Here is an 18,831-nt window from a genome sequence, read left to right on the forward strand (position 1 = left end):
GGCTGCGTGTATACCGGCGTCTTCCCCGGATTCTGTGCTATCTATGTATTGCGGGGCCCCGACCGTAGTGTAAATAGGAGCCCGTGTATCTCGACTTCGCTGATCTGGGTGCGGCTCTTCGGGAATGTGAAATCCATGTCTGCGCGCGTGCTCCTCCCGCGACGGCTTCAGCCCCCCGGTGTTCCACAGGCTCCACCTGGGGGTTAGTGATTGGATTAGTGCGCTTCACAGCAATCTTAGCAGCTGCACATAGGCAACTGTATTCATAGGACTTTCTGCACACCAACAACTCATATCGTCTACAGAAAGCCTATGAGATTGACGTAGAACATGGGCAACGCGATTCCCTTTCTCTCTCCGTCCCCCCCACCGATATTACGGGGACATGAATTCTTGCAGATGGCTGCATCTAGTCAGTAGACGCGCGGGATGAGGAGATAGCAACTGGTTGGCCTGCATGGACGACCATCAAGATGTCGATACATTACAGCACGTCATGTAGACAATACCCTAGAATGCGTCGCGGTACCCCCGAATATGTATGCGATCGCAATCCCACGCAAGTCGCAGATCAGATGACAAACATTGTACAGATCCTCACCGGTTGAAAGGTAGGCGCATGTACAGTACCACCCATGGTTCGATGAGCCACGTGCATACACATTTGCAAGTAGGAATAACAGATGGTGTGACCAAGCAGTCGCCACAATGCACGTCAACTAAAATACCTCACATGTAGAAATTTGGTCAACGATAATTTGGCCGCTCCGGCCACTGCAAACGCCACATACGAAGTACAATATTGTTGGGGGGATATTTACGATAAAATTGCATGCCATCATGCGCCATTCATTTACGGAAGGATCTAATAATGCCCACTCGTTGGATTGCTGAAGCTCCATATTGCGTTTGTTGGTTGTTGAATGATGCGGCGTCTGGAGGTCGCCTTGGAAGGGTCCCATGGTCCCGGGACAGCCTTCTGGGGCTGGTCTGGTGCAGTGACAAATACTACCAACAGCGTCTGCCGGAAATTGAACAATCGCAAAACATTCCTGGACTGTTGACGTAAGGTAAGGGAGCGCAACATATGGGGGCATGAGCTATGTGGCTCTAATTACACAAATAATGATAAGAAGCAAGCGCGTGATGGGAAGAAATTTGCTGTCTTCGCACTCTCTACATTCAAGTGTATATAAGTGATTCCAAACCAAGCGTTTGGGACCATCCAGCTACACAGGTGTGCGTCTACCAAAACGTAGATGACCAGGGGCTGGTCTCCGTGGTAATCTACAGCAAGGGATATGAGACGAGGCAACCAGCCCCAAGTGGATAATGCTTACCGAGAGACCAGTAAAGAGTCCTGCCGATGAATGTGACGATACCGACGGAATGTGCTCTGGATGCATGGGTCCGTCGGGTCCTTCTTTGCCTGAGGCTTCCGGCGATAGACACCGACATACGTTTTCGGTCATTGTAACGGGCAGGTTGAAGGGCATCGGATACTCTATCGTATATACCCCAGATTGCATGTAAATTATGCTCTGTGTTTAAATATGTGCTACGTTCTCTGCACCAAGACATATAGTTCCCGCATGCACTGGTGTACCATGGAAAACTAGGTTACCCGATCAAAAGATTACTCGGCCGTGACGTGATCAACGTGATATTATGTGAGAATTGTACTGGAGTACGTACTCTAGTGATACATAAGCCCAAGCAAGCCTCCTGTCGAGCCTTGCATCCCTCTCCTCTTAGGTCTACCCGGGAGAGCACTTACCGCTGCTCCCGCCCGCCTGCATCTTTCTTGCCAGGGTTCCCAAGGTTTAAGTGTTCCTTCTTCAACGCAATCCATTCGTCACTGATGAGTCCCGCGGGACGTGTGATTGTCCTTCGATTGGGCGCCTGGGCTGTACATTGACCCGCAATGTTTTCGAACGAATTGTGAAGGGTCTAGCCGTGACAAAATTTCCGATTTTGAAGAAATTCTCCTGTGTTCTCTGTTTTCTGAGTTTTATACACAAATCTCAGCTGGCTGTACTGTATTTTCTACGTCTGCCTGCGCGGCCATGGACTTATATTTCACCCACCCCGCATACAAACGCATGGAAACACTCCAATTAAATAATGCATCACCTCTCTTGTTATAGTGCATTTTAGCAGATACGTCGCGTCTCTCAATAGCCATTCTCAGACTTCCTCCGAGTTGTGTCGCAGCCCCAGACTCCCTTCTTCCACTGCGAAGATTTTTCATGAGACGTATGCGATCGACGAGACGGCAATTATCCAGAAAGGACCCCCGATAATCTTCATCTCAGCACTGACCGCATCGGTAGAGGAGCTGAAATGTTGATATAAGAGGAGGCGTACAAAAAAAAATCTAGTGGCTGGCTACTAATGGTCGGGGATGGTCGCGGTGGAATGCATACACCTCTGCAATCGATATAGCAGTTTTGGGTTATTTTGGCGATCATTGAGATATTCTATCATTGCTAATACGTATACTTTTAGCTAAAGAAACCTGATCGAGGACTCCGACTTATATTTCTAACAGTATCAAGACAACTGGACATGTACGCAGTGCAATACGCAGTCCACCTCTTCGAAGACCACCGCTTTTAGCCTGCCATAGTTTCTGTCAATATTCTATCCCTAAGGTTGCGCCTTACCATCGGCGCGTTCCACCTGGACCAACACTTCGTGCGCATGGCACAGCGGCAATAACTGCTGATATCGTACACTTTCGATTCTTGGCCAGCGCTCCCATCGAATAGACGCTCCAGGGATCATTGGCAGCATCGAGTACAGTAGCACCATCAAGCATGAAACCCTGCATACTGGGAAACTCTTCGTTCCCTGGCGGTGGTATATTTCCACTTGACTGAGAATAGTTATGCGCACTATTCTCATAATGATTCGGGGGCCAGGCATCCGTACGTGGTGTAGCACCATGTTGAGAAGTTATAGGGTTCTGCAGCAGTAGTCCGGTTGTGGCTGTTTGAAGCGCTGGAACAAGGCTTGCTTCAAGACCATGCACCGATGTCACAGGAGAGTCAGAATACCTGCAAACTCCTGTGTTCAAACCCAGCTCTGAAAGAATGAGTTGAGCCGGGTTTTGCTTGGTCTCGGCATCCAATCTTTCCCCATTCCGACCGTAGTCCGATAAGCGTGCACGAGTACATGGTGCCGTTGAAGAAGGATGCTTATCTTCTAATATTTCCTGAGTATTGCTAGATGTAGACTTGCAGAGCGGCTCGGGCTGTGCTGACTCGTCCTCCGCGGTATGGACTGCACTCTTTTGTTCGTTGTCATGACGTTTGGCACATGCTTTATCATCCGTGTGCTCGCATGCTGAGCTTGACCCAATATTTGATGGATAAGCCCATATCTGATATTCAATGCCATGTGGAGAACCATTGATATTGGAGGAGTATTTCTCCGCATGCTTCTTTTCTGAATTAGCACTGTTGATAATGTCACAGTGTTCATGAGAGTTGGAGAGTTCGGCCGGTATGTTCGGAGTACCACCGACTCCAGGTTGAAACCAATCATTCGATACGGAGTGGTCCATATGGACTGCCGGTTCTAGGCCAATGCCGTCTTTGGGTAGTACGGAAGAACAGGCAAAAGTGATTCGGGTGCTCGCGTCCTTGACACCACCTATCTGATCTTCTTCGATCCTGCTCCCAATGTCGGATTTTGATGCCTTATTAGGATGCTCAGTAAGTTCTGCGCTGGTGGAGGTCATAGTGCTCATATACCTGCCAAGGACTTCTACGAAGATATGTCCAGGTCGAAATATTTATGCAGTCTTCGTGGTCAACGCCATGGAGTTTCTCGGTTTGTCTTCTTGCTTTAGTACAGCACGTACGGTGATATATACAAGTACACGAGTATTGATAGAGAAAACGACAAAGCAAATAATCAAGTTGCGTATAAGGTTGAGTCAATTGCTAGTCAAGAAAGTGCACACAAAGTCCAATCAGTTTCTTTCATCGTCTCATCATTATACTACAATAGCATCACGCTCGACGCTGGGATACTAAGTTCTCATATACGCACACGAACATATAACACCAAAGATGCGACTGTGGTTTGATAGCAACGAAACAATGGTACAAAGCAGAGCCTCATTAGGCATGATATTTGTGGCAGAAGTTGATGCCCAAGCTGTTCAATCGGGTCACAAAGCCATTTGAGGGCTTCGAGCCTCGGTAATTCTTAGATTAGACCAAATTGTTCAAGCGGTGAGCATTATCCGGGTCTCATTCGTGCAGCATGCCTTGAGACTTAGAAGGAAAGTGGGAAGCTGTTTGCTCTGAGAAACTAACAGACGGAACGAAACTCAGTTTAGCATCAGATGCCGACAATCTTCACCGGCTTCTGCGACCTTAGTCACCGATGCCATAACTGATGGGCAGAACCAAGTGAGAGGAAAGGAACGACGAGCCATGTGGCAACAGGAAATCTTAGGGCGCATTGCTACATTCAAGGCGCAATGTAAGCAGAAGCCCCTGAGTTGAAAGCGGTGAGAACTCAATCCAAGGCAATGCCATAGTTAGAGATTCGAGAACCCAGTTGGTCAGTCGTGATTAGTGCTGACCGCCAGAACACAAATGGTGTTTTGAATGTCAGGCTCGGACAAGAACGACGATGATCGATGATCGACGATCGTTGCAGTACCAAAGAAGGGGGCGGAAATGATACCTAAGGGCTCGTGACTCCAAAATTGGCTGAGCTCCGCGGTTTCCGGAGCCTGCTGCCACAGTACCCTGTGCAGTTGAGATGTAGGAGGGAGATTGGGAGTAACTTCCTAGCGACTGTCTCTATTCGCAATGACTTAGTAAAATTACCCATTGGTAACATCAGGGAAACGTTGATGTTTGTAGGGCGGACGTACTACGCCTATCTGATCAACCCTGGCCATAGAATCCAAGGCAAGAAGGGAGATATGTGATCATGAGAGACTGACGACTTGTTCCCATCGGTTTGAGCCAATTGATGACTCTGCAGGCAACAGGTAACGGAAGTCCCTGAAATATAGTTGTCGAGAATATTGAGCTCTGCCAAGTCACCCTTTTTTGGGCCTTCTCGCATGACGAGACATTGTAAACCAATCCCAGAGCAACGTCCCGACCCGCGGAATGACAAGCCAGATTTAATCAAACGACCAGTGCTAGTGGGTGGTATACACCACTTCACGCATGCTGCGGCCCGTCCTAAGGCCCAAACATATCGTGCGTATAGCATAGCCGAGAGGCTTAGTGCCCCATGATGGAACTAGAATCGCACCTAGTAGCACGTCATTATTACTGATTTGAGAAAAACGCGCTCTGATTCTAATAGCTCAGATGGCGTAACCACAGATATCTCCCCGCGAAGCTCTACGTAATGAAACAATGCACATCATTTCCGTGCCTGCTCATCGAGTTTACCAATCCATCTCCTATCGGTCACTCCGCTGCGTAGAAGGCGGATAGCCACAGCTTGACCCAGATACTCGGCACCATTAGGCACAGAGAAATATGCATGACTGCTGCAGAGAAGACAGCCATCGCGAGCGGGGTATCCATATTTGGAATGCCTCCTTATCTTTTTCGCCGACAAGGTCGCAGCGGGCGCGAAAGCTGTTGTTTTTATTGCGTCTGCAAAAAAAGTTGACAACGTCGTTCTTCCTTCCAAATGCTGCGAACGCCTAGACGCAATTTCTCATACAGCAACGCAACGCAACGCAAGCGAGCACAGAGTACGGGGTATAAAAACGTGACGCATGCAAATAGGTTGCCGTGTTGAGGTGGGTATCTCCACTATTGGCAAGTGATTCGGCTGCAGCAAGGCACGCCAGAACAAGAAAGCCACAACAGATTTCCAAAGGGGGTGGGGATTTATATGGTCCATTCCGTGGATAGATTCCTCGGTGTTTTAAGGGTGCTCACTCAAGAAGATTTTGATGCTTTTCAGTGCTCCAGCTGATTGCAGTCTGAAACGCTTTCGAGAGTGATACCAGGTGTCATAGTGAAGCAGACGCTCTCAATGATGCCCTAAGGACTGAGGGGGGTAGTATTGCTGAATCTGAAGCTGAAGCTGAAGCTTGTGGGATGAATTAGTTGGCAGCGTCATATGCGGAGTACACCCTGGTCGTTTCTCAATTTGTATGCGGCCATTACGGTGATATATCCCCTTTGCGACCTGCACGGATTGAATGGGGGTCGCAAATCCGGCCACCGTCGCTAGAGCTAACTAAATTCCCGTAATATTTCTCGTAGCAGGAGCTGGAGTTTCTCGACAGCGAAATGAAAGGTCAATGCCTCTCAATCAAGTTAGAAGGCACATAGCTACTCAAAATGTATGTTCGGCTGCTCCGTGTTCTCATACAAATTGACCAAGGCTGCGAAGCCTGGCAAATCTCGAAGACCACGTAGATAAACCAGCTTGTAGTTGAGCCAGGATTCGTATACACAATGGCCAAACTATGACTGGCTACCATGTTGTGGTGTTGGTTCCATGTCTTGGGGTCGAGTCTCACGGCTGCAGGGCGGCATCCCATCTTAGGCTTAATGGCAAACTTCTGATTAAAATACCTCAGCGTGTAGGCAAAGGTACGTTTCCAAAAAGTTGTTCGATTCGTTGGTCCTGTCTTGCATATTCGGCAGCACGATGCGCACGATGCGCACACCTGGGCTTTGGGTGCAGGACTAAAGCGATAGAAGGTTGGGGGATGCAAAATGATTGCTTATTTCTGTATGACCTTCCGAAGTTCCGAGGCGGTCTGTTCAAAGACTGGAGTCCATCCAGTTCTCATATTTCTCTGTTCACGAATAACTCAAACCAGTCTCTTACTCGCACCTCCATAACGTGCCTGGCGCGAATCGACTCATTGTTCCAGGTGTCTGACCGACTCGAGATCCACCCATGCGTTCTATCGACCGGTGTCAAAATAAACAGTTGCCTCGCCATTGGTGCCCAACGGCGTTAGCCTTTCTTCCTCGGTGTTGGTGTGCATCTTATGCTTAACGTATCAGAAAATACTCTGTCACGACAGTCTAGTATGCCATTGACCAAGTCGTTTGCCGTTCCAACAACGATTGCCAGGTATACAACGCCCGATTTCTTCGACGAGCAACCCTGTAGCGTTTCAGACACGATCGTTCCATACCATTGAGTTTGAGGCAAGAAGGGCGGTGTGTATTCGACGAATTGAGCCCCTATTCACCACCGAGACTCGCCAATCCTAGCCCGAGTGTTGTGTCTACCAAACACTGAACGATTAATTTAGCGTGCTCCGGATATTAAGCCACGATGTTCTTTCGTCTTGCCCTCCTACAACCTCATCTGAGCGATACTGCGCCTTACTGGTTGGTTGCCTTGTGCGCTCTACTCCACTTCTCTCCCCAATACCATGGCCACGACTCCCCAAGATGGGGCGCGACCTCTCAGGCGGTCAAACTGCATCCTATTAAGAACAGGCGTTGATCCGCGCTTGAGGATAACGTCGTGGTCAAAGAATGTTATGCAAGGAACAGAGGCACCGGTGTTCTTGTCAACACAGAATCCTGGCATGCAACCATAAAACCACGCTCCGTTGTTTGATCTGCTGTCCAAGTCCGATAAACCTTTCGAATATACCACCTTGCATAAAGCCACACGAATCCGAAGCAGTAACAATAATGTCAGATCGGAGACGATACCAACGGGCGCACCCTCGCCAGGGGCGCTCGGTTCGCAACCGCCTGGAAGATCAGCATGAAGGCAGCAACGACTACGATCTGACGGCAAACCAAACATATGCTCTCGGCACAGATGACTCAGCAGAACTCGCCGATGAAGATCATGGATTTCCGCATCAAATGAATACCCCCCTGGCCACGTTTTATTCTCCAGCACAAGTCGAGAACGATGACCAGTCGATGGAAGAGTCTGCAACAGTCTGGCAAAACTACTCCCACTCTGGAGCCCGCTTCGATGCACATTATACCACATCGTGGTCCTTCATGACACCCAGGACCTCGGCGTGGGATTTCGCTCCACATGGACACAGCGCGGGTGGATATTTACAGCCGTTCGTGAACGAGCCAGATTCGTTGGAGGGGTCCGGGGACGGAAATGGCCGCGAGGCCCCAGAATCAGGCGGCTCGTTCTCATCCAACGAGGCGGAACAGGGTTCAGTCGTCGAGTAAGATTCCCTCTTTTAACCCCCCTCGGGCTTCAGCGATGCTGATCATCACAAGTGGTTATGGCGGCAGGCGTGGGACGGACAGACGCATGACGCCTACGCAGAGAGAAGATGCGGTGCATCGCCACAATCCCGACGGTCCCATAGGCAGCCGAGGTTTTGCGAGCCGGGAAACGCTGGAGAATAACGTCCGCCAGTACGGCAACACAATATACCAAGCGCAGCCGAGCTCGTCGTCATCGAAAGATAAACACAAGAAGGTCAAGGAGAAAAGGAGCAGGCAGTCCTAGAGATCATCCTCGGGCAGACTTTGGTAAATATTGGAGTTTGTTGTGGCCATGGTTCAGCTTCCCGCCACCAATTTGGTCGTGGTTCTTTGACAAGACCCCCTATTGTGGGCCTCGACATACCGACAGCGATTGTCTCACTCAAGAGCACACACCTTTGGCAGTAGCAATGACTGCGTGTAGTGTTCATTCTCATTCAAACTTTCGACCATGAGCGGCAGATGTAGATGTTGTCGCCGTTTGACAAGTTTTCCTTTCCTTGATTATTTTCCACCACTATATGCATTGATGCATGGGAGGGCCATTTGCCACCACCGGTCATCCCTAGCCTCGGAAGAGTCATGTGCACGCTGGGTGGCAACTACATCTATTGTCAATGTATTTGAGTTTGCAAGGCAACTTCTTCTTCTTTTCCTTTTCAGATGGCTGCATCAGAACGCTGGCGTTAGCAGAAATTTTGTACGGGTATCTGCATTTCATTCGGCCCGATCACGACACATCTCTTTATATCAAGTGGACATATACATCGCTTTCAAGGCCTAATACATTCGTGATTCATGCATACGGTGACTTGCCATGTTTCCCAGGTACCGTTTCCGAAGCGTATCAGGAGAATTGGAAACATATTCGTCAAGCGCGTGGCTTGGCTATATTTAGACACCTCTATCGGAACCAACTCTTGTGAATATTGGATTGGTCCCTCATGGCTGCCGCACATAAACACCACCGGCCGAGTAAAAAGCTGATGGACGGGCTATTGGATGGTAATATATGACACGTTTGCTCCGACGATGATTCTCAACGCATGGGAAACCTTTTTGCTGCAATGTGCCGGATCTGGAACCGAGTGATGACTTTTCCTTGGACGTTTGCATGAATGCCCAACTACTCTTGCGGTCTGCTGAATGCTGAGCCTGCAACGAGATCCAATTAAGGCAGTTAAGCACTGTGGCGGTGCATCGATCCAATAAGCGGAACCCGGTCGAGTGGGTGTTTACAAAAGCAATGTCCCCCGACTCATGTCCACGCTACCATACAGCCCCTCGAGCATAGCCACTCAGATCTGCCGCAGAGTCCGATTGGTGTTTCAACACGACTATAAAAGCAATGACGGTGGGTCAACATGTCTTGCCTCCCGCATCACAAAATCATACGAGATAATACAGCACCTCAAGACAGTTGTTACTTGTCTGGTAGGCGGGTGACACAAGCATTGGCGCACAGTTGAGTGAGCTATAGTGGCCAGTGCGCCGATTCTTCTTGCTGCCAGCAAAGGACATTGGCTGATTGGGAACTTGATATGCTCAGATGTGTTTGCATGTGCCAGGCTGAGTCTCCATATTTGGTTATAGGACCGGCATCTGTTGATTATATTGCATTGTGCAATGAAATTACACAGAAAACCAACAAATGTAATTCATTGGCGATCTGATCCCAAAATTCTTGAGTCATATGTGTATACAAGTAATCACAACAGCTCAGTTTTGCCAACACCAGATCTCGTCTTTTTATTGCGTCACGGGTGTACCTGTTTATGACATAGCAGATGGTGGTTTGTCCCTCGCAACCTGTTCATAAATTCTCTGGTGCCATGATGCTAAAACGTAATGTCTCGGGAAGCAGAGTGCCAGGCTGAGTAGCTCCTGGTAGGCATCTATAGGAGCAGGCTCTCTTTAAAAAGGGCACAACACCATGACTATCCATAGCATACGAGGGCTGAGACGAAGCTTCGTCAATATTGATCTTGCCGTAATTCCACCACTCTATCCATTGAGCCGCGGGCACAATAACGCGTCTCTGACACCTTGAGCACGGCAAGTCGCCTGCATTTGAATTAGCGTCAGCCTGAGTTGCAATGCGGCGTAGTAGATCTGGCAGATGTGATGGCGCATCGTCGGGAAGATAAGACGGTAGTTGTGGTAATTGACTTGTGCGTGAGCATGATTTCAATGCCAACTCCATCAGTGACGGCACGCGGCTAGCATTACAAGTCTTTGTAGATGCTACGCGGGCCAACGGGAGTGCAGGTGGCTCTGCTAAATTCTCAGTGGGCAGCACAGTCTCGGTGCTTAGCCATGATTCAGGGAGAGCGTGCTTGGAGATGTTGAATCCGCGGCTATCTTCAAATTGTATAGGAGTGCGAGCGATGATTTTAGCCCTCCAGGTCCAGTTCCGTTTATCGTGAAGCTCGGGGTACTCGGTGTCATTGCATAAGCCCTCACGCCTGTCCAACCATATCTTCGAGACCGTTCGACCTTCATCCCACAATCTCTCGCCGAGAAGTAAGGCATGCTCTGGGCCTTCCCATTCTGTGGTTTCGCCCTCCAGTTCAATGACGCTGTTTTGTAAGGGCAGAACAAATGGATTTGGGTTAATCATTAACTCCTTTAGCTTTGAAGGATAGGTCATAAGATCCAGCAATTCACTCGGCAGCGACCGCAGGCGGTTCAGAGAAATGTTCAACGTCTTTAGATTCCTTAGCTTGCCTATTGCCGGAGGGATTTCTGTGAGCTTGCCATTACGAAGACTGAGATAAGTGAGAAACTCGAGGTTGAAGACTGCGCCAGGGACTTTCGTGAGAGGGTTTTGGCCAAGGTAGATCTTGAGTGCTGCATCCTTCTGTTCGAAGGGTACGCCTGGCGTGACCGTCGGAATAGGTGTAAGATCTGATAGGGGTGCTATTGTGGCATTGGACAATTGTCGAATGTTCATAGATCTGCATCATGTTAATCACCACGTCATGCTGGTTGCATTGAGGATCTTACGTGAGATCGATGTCCTCATCTCCGTTCTCAAGCGCGTCGAAGACCTTGTCTCGAACCAATTCTTCCGCTTCCGAAATAGCTGCCGTTTGCCGAGACATATTCAGCTGGGGCAAGCGCGAGGTCGTGGGAATAGGGAACGGGTCCTCCAGTTCCAGATCGGTAGAAGCGTCGCTACCCATCCAGACACCACTATCAACTTGACGCTGAAAGGTGCGCTTGCCCTTGGGCTTGGGCGGCCTGACCTCCTCACTAAATGCAGAATCGCCCGAGGCGGGCTGCTGCTGAAACCACGAGCCGACATAACGCTTCTTGCGATGTCTTCCCTGAGTGTAGTTTTCTAGACTTGGATCATCATCGCTTGAGAACATGGCAGGATCACTCGAGTTTGCGAAAAGCTGCGCCTGTGCAGAGTCATAACTTCCATCGCGGCCGCGTTTACGCGTATTGTTGAAGCTTTGTGTGCCAGGATTCCAGGACACGGCGGGGAAGCGCGGCAGTGTTGGTTCGTCGGCCATAGCGAATACCTGTATGAAACACCTCGCAAAAGACTGCGACTATGTAACGGGGGAGATTACAGAGGCCCTCGATCTATGCGGATTTCCCGTTTGAATAATTGGGAGTTAGACCAATTGAATGGGCGACGCGTACCGGGAAAGTAAACAGCGGGTCTCAGGGTCTCAGGGTCTTGCTTCTTGGTGGATCCGCCACTGCGGTCGAAAATTTAGCGGACCACTCCACCAAAAACGCGAAACCCCCGGGGGTGGGCCATTCTTGGCAGAGCCGCTACGGAGTACTCATTTCCAGAGATTCTGAGTGCAAGTGTATACTGGGGCCGGCAACTTGCTTGGCAACAGCGATAAGCTTCGGTCGAGTCAGAAAGGATTCCCGAGGCTTGTTTTCAAAAGCATGGGATATGTGTGATGGGGCCAGTTGTTCAACTGGCATTAGATTCAACTCAGAGCATGACCCTCGCAGCAGGCCTTAAGCCGTGGCAAGGTGGAAGGTTGAAATGTGAAGCCAGTCGATATTATACGCTTTCATTTCCATTGTAGTCAGCTCGGCAGGCGTGATGACCTCCTATTGATACCCATTTTCCTGAGACATCAGACGCTAGATGATGGATGTTGCGCAGGTGCTAGGACCTTGCCGTATGGGTGTATCTCGAAGAGAATGCATAACAGCTTGGTGTCTATCAACAACGTGCCCGATGCAGCTGTCGACAACGTTTGTGTCACTGAGAGGTGCTGGTCACAGGGCAAGCAGGCCATCGATTGTATCTGACGTTTGTGAGAAGGGTCTAGTATCCTGCCTTTGACGAGAATACCGTGGATGAAATTTGTTTGTCGACTGCAACTGGACTGGACCGGATGGACTGGATGGAGCGGGTAGCATTTACCATGGACAGCCACAGTCCTACTCCCAATCATCGTCGTCCTCCATTGTAGCGTGTTTGAGATTACCACTTTTGATGCCAGCCCTGCCCGAAAGTCGTTCCTCTTTGGCGTCCTCGGCATCTCTCTTTCTTTTGACTACCCTCATGTCCTTCTCCCCCACGGCGCCAACCTCAACCAAGATGTTATCTATTTCCAGCATGCTGACACGGACGCCGCCTATGGTCATGAGCGTAACAATCTGTTTCACAATATCGCCATTCTTGTACACCAGAATGGTAGGGCAGTTGCGATCCGGATAGTTCTCGATTGCCTTGGAGGCTGGTATCTCACAAAACTTGACGTCGCCGTATTCCTTGGCTGCTTGCCGCCAGAGCTCGGATAAGACTCTGGATTCTATGTTGGTGCCCATGGAAGAGACGAGGTTGACAAAAACTGGCCCGTTCTTGGATGCTTCGGTGACTTCTCGCTGGTAGTCGGGTTTTGATATGGGATAAACGGCGCCATGTAGGGATTTCTTGGTCAGAGCGTTCAACTCTTGCATCCTCTTCTGCCTATAGGAGTCGAGGAAAGCTTCGTCTTCAAGGTCTTCTAGCTCGTCGAGCTCGTCGAGCTCCTTGCCTTCTAGCCGGTTCTCGTGTGCGATTCTCCTGCCTTCGAGTATAGCCTCCTCGATCATGGGAGTGGGGGATGGGGGTTTCTCGGGTATGACTCCATGTTTCCGCAGAATTTCGTTCCTGGTGGTTACGGAACGTCAAGATCAATGCTTTTGCGACAAGGAGATATGAATGCGCTCACCACTCCGTATCTGCATTGGGGTCGTCGATGGGTACGGCTATACGCTGCTCTGTCGGTGCTGCCATGGTTTCGATCTGCGCCCAAATGACCGTCGGTGCACCGTGTATTTACCCCGGATAGATGCAAATGGGGAGGTGTTTGTGTACTAAATCACAGAGAAGGCCTTCGAAAAGGAAACCAAAAAGGAGTGCTATCGAACGGGCGAGCCTTCTTCTTGAGTTGTATGCCTAGAGGCTTGGGGTGGTAGACGACATGGAGTGATTGTGACAGTATTCTAGGCATCGGCGTCTGTATCTGCATCTGCCCCGCGGTGGTCCCGACTGCAGACTGCCTGCACCGAATCCAAAACGTTCCAATGGAGGGGTTAGGCCGTTTAGATGGGCGAAGCTCGAGCCTCCAGTCTCGAAGCTTCAAGCTACGGCGCGAAGTGGGCATCTAACCTACAAGTGGTTGTCAGGCACGAGACATGCCTGCAAGGTTACTCGGCACTCTTCTTTCAGGATGGATTTTCTCGGTCACGATGGCGCTTGCACACATTCTGAGAGGAGAGACGAATATTGACCTGTACTCCCACTGTGCGTAGTAGGAGGGCCTATCCATGAGTTCGGCATACGTGTGTGCCGCAGGCAAGGAGACAGTCTGTCTGTCTGTCGCCCACCTACAACAATTGGTGACCCCCGTCATGGCTGTGTCCGCTTACTGTAGGGACTCATGGACGAGAATCAGACAACCTGGCACATTTCAAGGACGGTCAACTGGCCGGCAGCTGGATCCGTTTTTAGTGGAGCAGAGTCAATGACGGCAAGGCGGGCCCGAAAACAAAAGGGCCCCCAAAAAATGTTCTCTTTCTCGTTCTCCTGCTGTAACTCCGTAGGCACAGTGAGCCAGCGAGCCCTAAGCCCTCCTCCGCACTAACCCCGATACGCACTAGACCATTGAAAGTCGCCTTTCCGGTGTGGAGTTTCCATTGCAACAAAAGTGTTCGCCGAAAATTCGCAGTTTTGCCCTTCACAAGATCTCCTTCCCCTCACATCTATCGACCGCGAGCGTAAATCTGCCGCCAAACAATTCATCCAGATTTCCACCAGCCAACACGCATCTCGCATCGATACTGATCAGATCATCAATCTTCACGACAAGTAGTCAAAATGGTGAGTTGCAATTACCGATAAGCGAAGGCAGCCGTGCATCACGAGTTCCAACCCACGCCCCGTCAAGTCAAGTCAAGCAAGCATGCATCTATCTAGTATTTGGCCACCATGATATCGAAACAAGTCTTCATCACCACATCGACAACACCTGGTCACGCGACGGAGCCAACGCTGGAAAGAGCTGGGTCTACGACTGCACATGGACTCGGATGCCTCTGCTGCTGCTTGACGGATCCCCGGAGGACGTTCTCGATGATGACTCCAACAACACAAATGCAAACACACCATGCCAGGCTGCGGTGCTGACGAAATTGTCTTTTCAGGTTCTCGCCGTCGATCTTCTCAACCCCAGCCCGGCTGCCGAGGCTAAGAAGCACAAGCTCAAGGTACGGATTCTCTAGAGGCACCCCGTCGCCCTCTCCCCGTTGCTGATGATCAATCTTGCAGACTCTGGTCCCTGCTCCCCGCTCCTTCTTCATGGACGTCAAGTGCCCCGGTTGCTTCACCATCACCACTGTCTTCTCCCACGCCCAGACCGTCGTCATCTGCCAGGGTTGCACAACTGTCCTCTGCCAGCCTACCGGTGGTAAGGCCAGACTTACCGAGGGCTGCTCTTTCCGCAGAAAGTAGATGTATCGCTTCTACTTTTCTTCTGTTTTGGGCATAGGTCACGACTTCATGGTACAGCTCGGAAATCTGCAGAGCTTTCTCACGATGGTATGGGCGCATAGACAAATGGGCATTCTTGTCTTCTGGACATAATCGACGACATCATCCGCATGCAGATAGACGAGGGAGTACCAAAAGAGATCCTCAATATAAAAAGGGGCGTTTTGGGGTCCTGATATCTTGCATCACCGCATCAAAAATCTCGTTTTTCTGCGATATCTTTTTTTTTCTTCCTCTTTTCAGTCATGTCTGTTCACGGAAAGGTCATCGCCGCGATGGTTTTCCTTGCATGATTGGGTGGATAGCTGAGACAGCTCTTCCATATGAGCGTGGAGGGACTTCATTGTCCTTGCACGCGAGGACGTGGAACGCCGATTGAGGATCGCTATACCCTACAGTACAGTGGTTAGATTTCACTGTACTTCGCGAATTCATTGAGTTCCACGACCTGTTGCCCCTCCACGTGATACTCTCGTGTGTTCGCCATTTTTCTGCTATGAGCCATACGCCTAAGCCGAATCTTCAAGCCCAGTGCACTCGTCATAACTTTCAATCCTGCCACGTCCCTGAACCTCTACACTTCTCTCTCCACAAGCCAATCAATGCACGACCTTGATATATTAGTCTGAAACTATCTGTATGGTATTCTGCCTATAGCCGACATGCTGGGACCCGAGCGACATGTTGCCACACCCGGATGCCGAATTACTGCATTCACTGGACGGACGTGCCATTTTTGGTAGTCTAGTACAATGATTCCTATGCACCATCTTTTGGTCGTACGGGTTGATGCACAGGTCAGGGCCCATATGTATTTGCTTCAATGCAGTCAAAACAAATCCTGAAATCATCCAAGTCACTTCCAAACGGCCTCAGTGCTAACAATTGATCGTATGAGGTCATAGAAGCTGTGATTTGATGAGCAAGCAAGGGGCGGGTACTGTACACGACATGCCTCACCTATCGGCTGGTAGCCCCCCATAATCTCGCTGCAACTTCCAACCGTATTACGGACATGTTGTTCAAGTCGCTGTAGCCGAGCAAGGGACTACTCATTCTAAGCTGAACGCTCGAAACGAAATACGATGAACCTTCGCAACCACTTGACTTTGGTGCCAAGTTGAAAGTGGGCCATTGCCCAGCTTGCCTTGTTACAACGTAGCTTGCTCATCGCGATATGAATCCAAATTTGGAAATGTGGGACAGCTTCTTGCTATTGACATAGACAGAAGGATTCTCAGCTTTCGCCCACGTGCGATAATATTTTGCTCTCCAGGCAATAAAAAGGCAGATGTGTAAGAGTGCCGCCCTAGGTTTTGATAAACTCTGCAGAAGTAAGCATTCCTAAATCAATCCAGGACCCTGTGAGTCAACTTACACAATGAAAGTTACCACATATCTTTGTGTCCTTGCATTTACCTCCACATCGGCCATCGGCCATAACCTCTTGATCACGTTAGGCAAAGACGATCATGGAATCAACTCAAGTTTCTGTAAAGCCACGCCTGGCACCACATCCTGGCCGTCTGAGGTATCTTGGTCCCAATTCAACCAGTCTCTTGGCGGAGGGCTTCTCCGACCTCCTCCTCCAGGAGCTGTCTGTCATCCAGGACAATCAACCTACGATGCGGAGCGGTGTGACGCTGTCGCCACCGCATGGCGAACATACGACTTTCATTCCCAAGACCCGGTATCAAAGTAAGTGGTTTCTAACCTGTCAGACGAACTTTTCTTTTTTTCACTACCTGAGACGAGGTCAACATGGACATGAATGGCTGATGCGATATGTAGCATGTGGAATCAATACAGCAATGACTCCTGCCTTCCTAACGTCACTTATCCGTGTAGCGATGCGGGATATCCTACCTATGCCGTAAATGCCACAGAAGCAGAACACGTGAGGCTTAGTTTTCGATTTGGTCAGTATGTTCGCACATATCAAGTGATCGCATCTACTCACTCTCATACAGCACAAAAGTATAACGTCAGGCTAGTTGTCAAGAGCTCAGGCCATGACTTTCAGGGAAGGTCAACAGCACCCGGTGCCTTGACGATATGGATCCATCACATGCAGAGGCTGCAAACTCTATCTGCTTTCCAACCTCAGGGGTGTGATTTCACCATTGAGGGAGATGCCGTCACTGTAGCCGGTGGTACACAAATGGTCAAAATCTATGAAGAGCTTGATAAAATCAACCAAACTGCCGTCGGAGGTGGCGGCAAAACAGTCTCAGTCGGCGGCTACATCACAGGTGGCGGCCACTCGATTCTCGCACCTCGATATGGACTTGCTGCAGACCAGGTACTAGAAATGGAGGTCGTGACGCCGAAAGGAGAAGTGCTTGTTGCCAATGAATGTCAGAACAAAGACCTCTTTTGGGCAATGCGAGGTGTAAGTCATCTTTATTGAAAGTGATTAGACGAAGCTGATATAATCTTCAGGGTGGCGGCTCCACCTTCGGGGTCGTGACATTAATCACTATGGCAACACATCCTACGCCGCAAATAGTCGCTTGGGACGGTGCCATTGCCTCTTTTGAAGTCGGTGCACCTTGGTTCTGGGATATGATCGGCTATCTATTGGCTCAGCTCCCCTATCTCGACTCGAAGGGGATATCAGGTTATCCGACCATATATCCAAACGTATCAAATCCGATCGGTCAAGGGCCTTCACGAGTATCTGCATTCACTGGATCGTTCATCCTTCAGGACACTCAAAACGTTACCGAAATCCAAGAAATCCTCCAGCCCGTACTAGATTACGTGAGAACAACGTGGCCGCAGGCTTATATCCTGGCCAATGTTCTACCGCCGTACCCATCCTTTCTTGATTGGTATGCTGACCACTATGACCGATCGGCAGCCGGCACCAACGAGTACGTAGGTTCTCACTTGATGAACGCAAAGGCTTTTGAGGACGCTGCAGCCCTCGGCGCAGTGTTCAAGACTTTTTCGGAGGTCGGAGGTGGAAGTAGTCCATTCTTAGTTGCCGGAGCTGGCGTCAGAAACGCTAAGCCCAGGGGCGGCGGAAATTCTGTCTGTCCTGCTTGGCGGAAGGCACTGGTGCATGCAAGTAAGCTGACCCTTCCAACCTCCCTTGGTGCTCTGGCGTAAGGCCATACGATGGAAGCTGACAATCGTGTTCGTACAATAGCCAATGGGATTTCATTTCCGCCTCTGGACCCTGCGGCTCGCCAGCAAGCACTGGCCGATCTGAATGCAGCCGTGGAGCCCGTGAGGCAATTGTCACCGAACATGGGTGCTTATGTTAACGAAGTAAGGCCAAACCATCGTTTTCTCAAGCCGTGTGGTAGCTGGACTAATAGCGTTTGCTTCAGAATAATCCCGGTGAGCCGGATTGGCAGCATAGTTTCTGGGGGCAGAACTACGAACGTCTGCACCGAATCAAACGTGCCGTGGACCCCCATGATCTGCTCTGGTGCCATCCATGTGTCGGAAACGAGCGGTGGGAGGAGGTAGGATATCGACTATGCCGCATCAGCGACCATTACAAATAGGTACGATCGGACAAACGGACTTTTTTTTCCCTCGCTCAGGTGTAACGGTGGAGTTATGCCCAACGACAGGGCAGGATTAGGT

The 18,831-nt window shown here is 49.9% G+C and overlaps 6 protein-coding genes across 6 annotated transcripts; 3 read left to right on the top strand and 3 right to left on the bottom strand.

Annotated features, from left to right (window-relative positions):
• Positions 1-2,553: 2,553 nt before the first annotated feature.
• On the bottom strand, positions 2,554-3,745 carry BKA67DRAFT_532271 (uncharacterized protein; the record flags this gene model as incomplete). The annotated part of the gene is made up of 2 exons (XM_046099505.1): positions 2,554-2,620; positions 2,667-3,745. 2 exons carry the CDS (start codon positions 3,743-3,745, stop codon positions 2,554-2,556), a joined length of 1,146 nt encoding a protein of 381 aa, XP_045961270.1.
• A 3,493-nt stretch (positions 3,746-7,238) lies between these two features.
• BKA67DRAFT_178055 (uncharacterized protein) lies at positions 7,239-8,564 on the top strand. Its single transcript, XM_046095265.1, has 2 exons — positions 7,239-8,170; positions 8,226-8,564. The coding sequence occupies exons 1-2, from the start codon at positions 7,503-7,505 to the stop codon at positions 8,458-8,460; spliced, it is 903 nt and encodes a 300-aa protein (XP_045961271.1). The 5' UTR covers positions 7,239-7,502; the 3' UTR covers positions 8,461-8,564.
• Positions 8,565-10,029: 1,465 nt separating this feature from the next.
• Positions 10,030-11,737, bottom strand: BKA67DRAFT_655332 (uncharacterized protein; the record flags this gene model as incomplete). Its single annotated transcript, XM_046106733.1, has 2 exons — positions 10,030-11,173; positions 11,223-11,737. 2 exons carry the CDS (start codon positions 11,735-11,737, stop codon positions 10,030-10,032), a joined length of 1,659 nt encoding a protein of 552 aa, XP_045961272.1.
• An 898-nt stretch (positions 11,738-12,635) lies between these two features.
• Positions 12,636-13,476, bottom strand: BKA67DRAFT_514710 (putative phosducin-like protein; the record flags this gene model as incomplete). Its single annotated transcript, XM_046097670.1, has 2 exons — positions 12,636-13,350; positions 13,412-13,476. The coding sequence occupies 2 exons, from the start codon at positions 13,474-13,476 to the stop codon at positions 12,636-12,638; spliced, it is 780 nt and encodes a 259-aa protein (XP_045961273.1).
• Positions 13,477-14,771: 1,295 nt separating this feature from the next.
• Positions 14,772-15,192, top strand: BKA67DRAFT_514576 (ribosomal protein S27-domain-containing protein; the record flags this gene model as incomplete). Its single annotated transcript, XM_046097659.1, has 2 exons — positions 14,772-14,948; positions 15,010-15,192. The coding sequence occupies 2 exons, from the start codon at positions 14,772-14,774 to the stop codon at positions 15,190-15,192; spliced, it is 360 nt and encodes a 119-aa protein (XP_045961274.1).
• A 1,420-nt stretch (positions 15,193-16,612) lies between these two features.
• Positions 16,613-18,749, top strand: BKA67DRAFT_514826 (uncharacterized protein; the record flags this gene model as incomplete). Its single annotated transcript, XM_046097674.1, has 6 exons — positions 16,613-16,929; positions 17,023-17,150; positions 17,202-17,623; positions 17,674-18,304; positions 18,386-18,507; positions 18,558-18,749. The coding sequence occupies 6 exons, from the start codon at positions 16,613-16,615 to the stop codon at positions 18,747-18,749; spliced, it is 1,812 nt and encodes a 603-aa protein (XP_045961275.1).
• Between the last annotated feature and the right edge of the window lie 82 nt (positions 18,750-18,831).

The sequence above is a fragment of the Truncatella angustata genome, assembly GCF_020726525.1.
Source record: "Truncatella angustata strain MPI-SDFR-AT-0073 chromosome Unknown BKA67scaffold_2, whole genome shotgun sequence".
In the NCBI taxonomy this organism is placed as follows: domain Eukaryota; kingdom Fungi; phylum Ascomycota; class Sordariomycetes; order Amphisphaeriales; family Sporocadaceae; genus Truncatella; species Truncatella angustata.